This window comes from Equus quagga, chromosome 11 (assembly GCF_021613505.1).
Source record: "Equus quagga isolate Etosha38 chromosome 11, UCLA_HA_Equagga_1.0, whole genome shotgun sequence".
In the NCBI taxonomy this organism is placed as follows: Eukaryota; Metazoa; Chordata; class Mammalia; order Perissodactyla; family Equidae; genus Equus; species Equus quagga.
Genome location: NC_060277.1, coordinates 22,371,520 through 22,380,641, shown reverse-complemented (window position 1 = coordinate 22,380,641; position 9,122 = coordinate 22,371,520). Strand labels below are relative to the sequence as shown.

General features: G+C 39.9%; 1 protein-coding gene across 2 annotated transcripts in view; it reads right to left on the bottom strand.

Moving 5' to 3' along the window:
• Positions 1-2,601: 2,601 nt before the first annotated feature.
• LAMA4 (laminin subunit alpha 4) overlaps positions 2,602-9,122 on the bottom strand; it is a 135,019-nt gene continuing 128,498 nt past the window's right edge. For both annotated transcript variants that reach the window (XM_046675768.1, XM_046675769.1), the window contains exons 35-38: positions 8,949-9,079; positions 7,512-7,605; positions 6,919-7,038; positions 2,602-3,072 (exon numbers count right to left, since the gene is read on the bottom strand). In XM_046675768.1, coding sequence (XP_046531724.1) covers positions 2,927-3,072; positions 6,919-7,038; positions 7,512-7,605; positions 8,949-9,079 — 491 coding nt within the window. In that variant the 3' untranslated portion in view covers positions 2,602-2,926. The remainder of the gene's footprint in view (positions 3,073-6,918; positions 7,039-7,511; positions 7,606-8,948; positions 9,080-9,122) is intronic.

Sequence of the window (9,122 nt, the reverse complement as noted above, 5' to 3'; positions counted from 1 at the left end):
AAAACCATGCTTTCGCATAGTTTCATTTTGGCCTCAGCTGTTAAGTGCTTGATTCTTTCCATGTTTCCCAATTTAAAATTTCAGTAGAAAATATCCCATTGTTTGAATTCATCTTTAAATACCACCACACAATGGGATGTTTCTTCACTGGAAAGCTATAGGGTGGTATCAGCTGTGGCCGTGAGAGGAGGAGGTGGGACACAGGCCCAAACAGGGCTGTCCCTTCACAGTGGGCTATAGCAGGTCTCTTCATTTTGAAACCGCTCTGAACTGGCGGGGACTGTGAATAATAACTAGTCAAAATTACTATGAGCACCCAGCCCATATTTTCTCTATATGAAGTCCTGATATACTATGTTTAACTAAAAGAAAAAAAATCCTACTTCTTCCTCCCTAGACAGAAGCTGGGAAAAGATGGGGTCCCATCTAAGAACAGAATCAAGCTCTTATAAATGGTAGATTCTAAATTTCAGAAGGTCGTCGTGTCGTCGTTAAGAGGGTGTGGGTCAGGAGATTCTCATTTGCCAAGCATAAGAATGTGAAATACTAACTCTTCAAAGTGGCTTTATGAACTGTGGAGAAGGTAGAGGCATTTCTGTGGTTTCAGTCTGTCTATATGTGAGGCTGTGTGCCTGGCTGCTGGAGCTCCAGACAGGGTCTGCCCCTGGGCTGGGTTAGTTTACTTTGTGCTACTGCTGAGAGTGAGGGATAGAGCGGCCCTCTGGGATGCCTCAGAAAAATCTTTCAGAAAAGAAAACAGTAGGTGGTTTCAAAGCCACTTCTTCCCGCTTGCGTCTGATGGAGGGAATATTGTGAGGGTTCAGTGTGTTTTAAGCACTGGTTCAGTCTGTACCGGTTAAGGCCCTAGGCTCTTGGATTCAGAGTTTTTAGCCCAGAAGTCACATATGGCTGTCAGAAGGTTTTGTTTGGTCAGCCCGGTATTTTTCCTTCTGTTGTGGTTGCTGTTGCTTTAATTTAATTAGTTACTAACTGAAAAATCAGGCCATTTCAACTCTCCCCAAATTTCACGGCTCCAGTTTTTTTTGGAAATTCTGGCCCTTCAAGGCTCGTGTCCTTTCCTGGTGACAATCAGCTGAGTGAAGCACCTGCTGCCCTTCTAGACAAGCCGTGGCAAGTACCTCTTGATTTTCTCAGTCACACCCCACTGGCCTTGCTCCTTTATGGTCCCTTTCTGGCTCTATAGGCATTTGGGTCTGTGCCTCCAGCTCTAGAGACCAGCTGAGGGTTGGCCTGAAGGCAGACAGTCCCCTGGAGGCAGGAAGCAAGAGGATAATGTCGCTGTCTCCTGTTTCAAAACCTGGCTCCTCGGTCTAGCTGGATGACAGCTGACAAGCTACGCTGAAACTTTCCAAGTCGCAGGTTTCTCTTCTGCAAATGCTGCCTCGTAGGATTAGTGTGATGAGCAAATGAAATCAACTTTAGTTTATCCTGGAAGCTGGCACTTAGTAAGTCCTCTATGAATTGAGGTTAGCTCTTTACATTGAGATCTTCAACATTATTATTAATGTACCTGAGACAGGAGGGTAGCTGAGGAATATAAGTTATATATATAATATTTTTAAGGTAAGAGATTATTTTATTCCTTAGTAATTCCTCAAAATATTTTATACCTTTTCCCCTTGCCCCAAAAGTTATTCCTTTTACACTTCCTTGATTCTGTTGATATGAGAGCCTATTTTCCCTCATTTTGTCTCCACTGTTATCTTTTCATGTACAATTCTTTTATTTCGGTTTCTGTATTTTAATATTCCACTAGCTAGTCAAACCTATTTTTTGTTTTCTAGACTTTATTAATGTAGATACCTAAAAAAAAAGATTATAAAATTTTAGAAATAAGACTAATTGTGTTTCAGAGACATGGGGAAAAAACTTTTAATAAAAGGTCTTTTATACTTTTAAATTGAATTTTATGTTTTTGTCCTACTCTCTTTGCTGTCATGTCCTCCCTGATTCCTACAGAACACACAGTAATGGTATCATACAGGAACCTCCCCTCATGCACAATTCTATTGTTCTTTTAAAGAAATAAGGGAAAACGTAGTTGTTTAATTTCTTTTTTCTTTTTTGTAAGGAAGATTGGCCCTGAGCTAACATCTGTTGCCAATCTTCCTCTTTCTGCTTGAGGAAGATTGTCACTGAGCTAACATCTGTGCCAGTCTTCCTCTATTTTATGTGGGATGCCACCACAGTGGGGCTTGATGAGCAGTGCTAGGTCCACGCTTGGGAGCTGAACCTGCGAACCCCCAGCTGCTGAAGCAGAGCACGCAAACTTAACCATTACGCCACTGGGCAGGCCCCCTTAATTTCTTTTTTTATCTAGAAAAAATTAAATTATACTTCCATTTTTCTAATAATTTGTTAGAAATGTACTTTATTACACCTTGATAACTGCTATAAACCTAAAATATTTTTGTTATACTGATAGACCAAACAAAAGTGCTAAAGGCAAATCTATCATCTAATTTTAGATTTTACATAAATTAGTCGATCTTTTCAGGATAATGAGAGGTATACCGAAGATATTTTGATATAGATTGAAAGTTATCTTCCCTGAAAGAAAGATGAATCTGAGAAGCTAGCCACACTTTAGAAATGTGTGCCAGTGTTTATTTAGAATCCCTTCTATTTTATTAGAAACAGGAACAGTAATTTCACCAGCAGGAAGTAATACAATACAAGTAAGTTTAAAACTGCTTCGATGTCCATTGAAGACATTTTGGATCCAAGGTAAGAACCCAAATGAGAAATAATAAACTTCCAGTCCCTGATGATTCATTTAAGTCCTGATTAACTAGATGGAAGCTTCCACCGGGGGAAGAGTTGTGGTTCCTCTTGGCCGGTTTTGTGTTCCTTTCAGTGCTCTTGAGAACTTTGTCCTTGGGCAGCTCTGCTCTGCTCTGCTGTGTCAGGCTGCCGGACAGGAGTTGATGCTCACAGCACCGCTGACCAGGGCTGCTTTACTGAAGCTCACCGGGCGCCCGTCGATCATAAAGTGACGGATGCAGCCTGTGAAGGGTCTGCCGGGGGCCAAGCGCTGTGTCAGGAGAGACTCTGAAAAAAGACAGTAATGAAAACAAAGATTGCAATCGAGCCACTCCAAGCCCAAATATTACTTTGTGGGGAAAATATACATAATAATTGCTTACATCATTGCAATGATTTACATGTCAAAAGTGGAATATAGTAATATTTCTCAGGAATATCATCTGCTTTCCAAGTAATATGAACACGTGGTAATTTTAAAGTTTTGCCATGTTTTCCATGATCAAATTTCTGAGTATACTGCAGCTGTCTTCCAAGGCTGAAATTGACCACTGACATGCAAAGCCTCAGCAGTGAATTTTCAGGATCTACCTGTGCTCTTTAGAGTTAATTTCACCTGGGCCTCACTTATTTTGTGTGCTTTGCTGAGAAGCGGGAAATTTTTACCATCCACACTCTTTTTGGACTTGGTTAATGTTTCTGTTTAATTTGTATCACTACTTTTCACCCTTAACCCTCCACATTTTTGCCAAGCTCATAAAATATAATGAGAAAATAATGAATTCAAATAAACTGAATTCTAATTTTTCTGAGCTCAGTGTTTAAGAACAGTAAATAGGATAATGATAACTAGCCTAGTCTCTGGGTGGGCACAGGTGCCCTGAGGTATGCCAGGGGAATCTTCTTCCCTTAATTAGAGATCTCAAAGAAGCCTTATGCTTATTAATTGTACAGACACAATTAAATGTGTTGAGATGATAGAAGCAATATAATTTAAAGCAATTTAGAGAGCTTAGAAATATCATGAAATTACAATCCATTTAGTCAAAGCTTATTATTATGTACAAACAGTTATGTGAACAGTAGCAGACAAAAGATGGAAAACACTTAGAAATCACTAATTCAGGAAGGAACATAGAACAGGACAGCAAATTAAACATCATCAAGCAGCTGTAATAAGTTTTCTAAGCAATGTAGATTAAGAATATGCAGAAGAAGCTTTGTACTGAAAATAAATCATAGAAATAGAATTTCATATTTAGGTTAATTATAAAGTTTTAGATTTGGAAGGGACCTGAGAGATCAATTCCTTTGTCTCTAGATTAGTATCACTATATATATTCTTCAAGCTTGCTCAGTGTGCTTCATCATCAGAATAAAAAGGAGTGAACAGGAAAGACTATAAAGGGGAAGAAACATCTATTTCTTGTGCCCATTTTGGAGGCTAGTTTTAGAACATGGATTTCGATTCTGCCCAGGCTTACCACCCTTCGGTTCATGGGGGACGTCATCTAGAGGAAATAATTCATATAGAAATTATGGCCTGCATAATTCACCACACAACTAATTGTAGGTAGCGAGAGTAAAGTGCCCTAGAACCCTAAGTAATTGATTAATAAAATCAACACATGATTTTAAGCGCGAGCTTTCTTCAGGTTGAAGTATACAAAAGAATGAAGAATTTTTGGTAGAGGAATGAATGGTCAGATCTGTGTTGTAGGGGACTACATTAACTTAAAAAATTCTCTAACTTCTAACTTTGATTTTTAAATTTATCATACAGTAAAGTTGATTTTTTTGGTGTATAGTTCATTGAATTTTAATGTATTAACGTTTTATTGCTTGAAATAATGTCACCAAGGTTCTGCGTGGTATAAGAGAACTGGTTGGGATTCCAAGAGAATTTAGTGCATCCAGGGGTTTTATTTATGACTAATTTCCTTTAGTCATTCTTTTTAATGCTCCAGTTTCTGATGTGATTTTAGTGGAACTAATCTTGAACAGCTCAAAATGATATAATTAATGACATTCAGCTTAAATTATAATTGCTTTTGTTCTAGGCTTACTGGCATGATTCCTAGATGGGATTAAAGCAGCCATGGTGCAGTGGGCTGCTGGTTAGGCCCCCCTGGCCTGCTAGTTCCTGTGTGCTGGCTCATTAGCTAAAATTTGCTACTCATTATATGTCTCAGGCAGGCTGAATTTGGCTCAGGTACATCTTGCCCACCCAGCCTGCGGCGCTTAGCAACTCTTGTAGTGAGAGATGACGGCAGTGTGTAATTCTGAGATCAGACTCTAAAAACAAACAAAAATCAAAGAGACAAATATTTATTTGAGTGACGTAGTAAGCACTTTGGATGCAAAGTAAAGAAGAAATACTATAACTTCCATGAGGGAGGGCCATGCTTGTTTTGTCCATCTCCTGGAGCCCAGCATGGTGCTTAACAGACAATAAATGTTTGATGTGTGTTGAATGAAATCATGTTCCCTGGCAGTAAGGAGTGTCCTAACTTCAACCATATTGTGTGTTAAGAGCTACAACAGTGATATGCAGAGCACATTCTAGGGAGAGAGGGGACGTGTGTGTAAGCAAAAGTCTGAGCTGAGCCTAAAAGTCAATAAGGAGTTAAGTTCAGGGAGGAGTGGGAATTGTTCCTTGAAAAGGTACTAGAGGAGGTAAGGAAGAAGAACGTTTTCCAGAAATTGAGGCCCTGTGCACTTGTACAAAGGCCTGGAGCAAGGGAGCATCCTTGAACATTCAGAGAACTGCAAGTCCCAGAAGGTGTGAGGAGAGCGCAGAGGCAGGGCAAGGAGGGGCCAGAGGATCAAGGACCTCGCATGCTGTGCTGAATTTGATCTGTAGGCCCTCAGGAACCTGTAAAATATTTTACACTATGCTGTGATTTCTAGGAAGAAAGCAATGTGCAGACATATGAGAAGTGATATGACACACCTTCCACATTGCACCTGCGTGAACTGCAATGGTGGCCTTCGCCAGGATCCCTTTCAGAACCGAAGGCAGGAGCAGAGTAGAGGACTGGGGAATGGAGATGGGAGTGGATAGTGGAAGCAAAGGAGAGGAAGGGCTGCTTTTTGAGGGTCTCAAATCTTTCATCAGTGAGTTACTGTTATTGTCAATACTGGTGTTTGAAAAATTCACATTACAAAGCAGAGGAGGGCTTAGTTGCTAGTATTTTGGAGGTACCCAAGGTCAGATGCTTAATTTTGTCTGTACTTTCTCACTCTCTCAATTAAAGCATTATTTGCCTTTACATGGGTCAGTCTTAAACAAACTAGTTAGGAGACAAGGAAAACCATGTTAAGTTTTTCTTTAAAATCCCCACCGAATTCCACTTGTAAAAGCTTGGTTTTCTCCTTATATCCCTCTTTCTAGCTTTAACATTCAGTTTTTCCAAGTTTGTGAAATGTGTGAAACAAACAATTTCAACATAAGGTCATGGTTCCTGCTTCCAAGGTTTAAAACAATTGTGGGGTTCCCTAAGGGTCCTCCTATCATCATCCTGGATTATACACCATTCTTGGTAGATGACAGCAGCAATGTACTGACGATGTTTACAGAACTGCATCTGGGGACCTCTCTTAGGGAATGTCACACATAGGAACAATGGAACTTATGGTTTGCAGCTGTTGCCTCCATCCAGACTAATCCTGGACAGGGAGAACTGTGTATCTCTTCTTCCCTGCTAAGGAAGGGCAGCAATTATCAAGAAACTTTTAGGTTCTCACCAAGGTTCTCAGATCCAAGAGCAGTATAAGTAAATGAATGTTCTTTGTGCTAGAGATAAAACAGAGCGTGTGTTTCACTGTGTGTTTGTGAGGAGACCACGTAAAGGCAAGAGAGAAAAAAGTGAGCAAATATGGCCAAGGGAGAGTACTAGCTACTGGTTAGAATGCTGGGGTCTGGTTTTTAGGGGTTGCTGTGTTGTGATCCCTGTATGAGGAGTCACAATTGTCAGTATACTGTTTCCTATGAAAGGACGTTATATCTAAAGTCTTGAGAATTATTAGGTGACTTATGAAAACACATGGCCCAATTCTTAATACTAGAGTAACAGTGATGAGAACTTACTGCTTTTGGGATTTGGAAACTCGTCCTTTTTAAATGACTCTTACCTGGAACACCTCCAACAAACACAGGCTCCCTGTGATCAACTGGTTTGGGATTCAGGGGTCCAACCACATGGTTCACTTCAGAGTCTACGTCCAACTGAACCACATTTGAATCTCTAATAACTGAAATACAGGGAAGAGACTGGTCATAAGTGGCTCTGGAGTGAATAATTTTCACATGAAAGGGACTCATTTATCACAGCAATGGCTTTTATTTATCCCAGGATAAACCCCTCACTTTCTTAATATCATTGAAAACATCAACGTCTAACCAAGCAAAACACTGTAACATTTTCCTTCGAAAGGGAGAATATTTAAGATACTCTTTCTGCTACTTCCCCCCCATAAGTTATGCATTATTTAAGCAACTCCCCAAGCCTATTTTGGCAGCATTCATATTTTCAAACCACATGTGGATTCAATATACACATTTTCGTCCAGTAACATATGCTTTTCTCTCCTTGGCTACTTTAGACTGTCATCCATCACCTAGTCTACCATATAAGTTATAGCCGAAGTTCTGCCAAGCCATTATCCCACAGGCAGGTGTGTAGACTCATTTTAGAAAGGAAACCCAGGACACTCAGCTTTCTCACCTGTAATTCTGTGCCATCTGCCATCACAGAGACTCTGCTTTGGTGTCACTGAGGTGGAAAAGTCTCGGATGCCATTGTTCACTTTCACTATGACCTGCAAAAGACGGGGTACATTATATAATTTAATTTCACTTCTCCTCATCGTGATAAAACTAAATTTCTTAAGTAATTCACCACAGGGAAGCAACATCCACACATGATTAGCTTTACAATTTGAAGACAAGGGGTCACTCTTCAGTTGGCTATAGAAATGGTTTAAACTCAGTGCTCCTAGGAGAGAGAACAAAATGATGACACAGGCGAGAAGACGAGGGAGAGGAACAATAAGAACGAATTCCTTTAATTTCTAAAGATGTTATACAAAGCAGTTAAGGTATCAGTGAAGAGCATGGACTGTGTGGGTTCATATCCCAATGCTCCTACTTACTCTGGGCATCTTCTTTCTCATTTGTTAAACAAGTATGATAATAACAATACCCACTTCACAGAGCCATTGGGGGGCTTAAAGGAATTAATCCGCATAAAGCATAGAATAGTACCTGACACATAGTAAGCATCATACAGGGACTCATTATTATATGGTTTAATAGAATGTACTGGAACCAAGAAAATCAGTTATGTTAGGAACAACAATGAAAATATGCTGCTTTTTCTTTAATATTTATTTGAATACTCTCATGAATGTTCTTTAGTAATACTATTTTAGGATGAAGGCGGTGTTTATAACAGAATTTTATTTCTGTTATACCAGTTGAAAATAATATATGTATATTATATGTATACACACGAACATGTGGTATACATATAGATACAAAGATATTTTAGTGTTTGTTGGCTTTTTTTTGAAGATTGGCACCTGAGCTAACAACTGTTGCCAATCTTCTTTTTTTTTTTGCTGCTTTTTCTCCCCAAATCCCCCCAGTACATAGTTGTATCTTTTAGTTGTGGTCCTTCTAGTTGTGGCATGTGGGACACTGCCTCAACGTGGCCTGATGAGCGGTGCCATGTCTGCACCCAGGATCCGAACCGGCGAAACCCTGGGCCGCCAAAGCAGAGCGCGCGAACTTAACCACTAGGCCGTGGGGCTGGCCCCTGTTTGTTGGTTTTGATAGTTGGATATGTCTGCTGTTTGCATTTGTTGTAAAAAAGTTCCAATTATTTTGTTAAAACCCTTGAATTATGTTGTTATCATTGATGATTTTTTTTCTTTTTTAGCTATGCCACGTTTCCACAGCTCTTTGCTGTAACCAAATCAATTCCCAGTATATGACTCTAAATCCAAACATTGCTTTCATTTAAATATCATGTTATGGCTTCCCCATTTTTTCCCTCCAGTTAGGAAAGATTGATGAAATAATTCTGTGACATAAATTTGCTTCAGATCCAGAATCCAAGGTCAGAGGAGACTGACAGTTGAAACAATTCGTAACACACTACCTGCCCGTTTTTCATGTGAACGTTTAGGTACTCCCCATTGACACTGTGGCCGTGAACAAGCGTCCCGGAACTGCTTCTGGGACGGACTTCAAATGCAATCTCAAACTTCAACCCGATATTGAAAGACTCATCTGGGGAGAGAAACACTGTTAGCTCTCACGAACAGCAATCTAA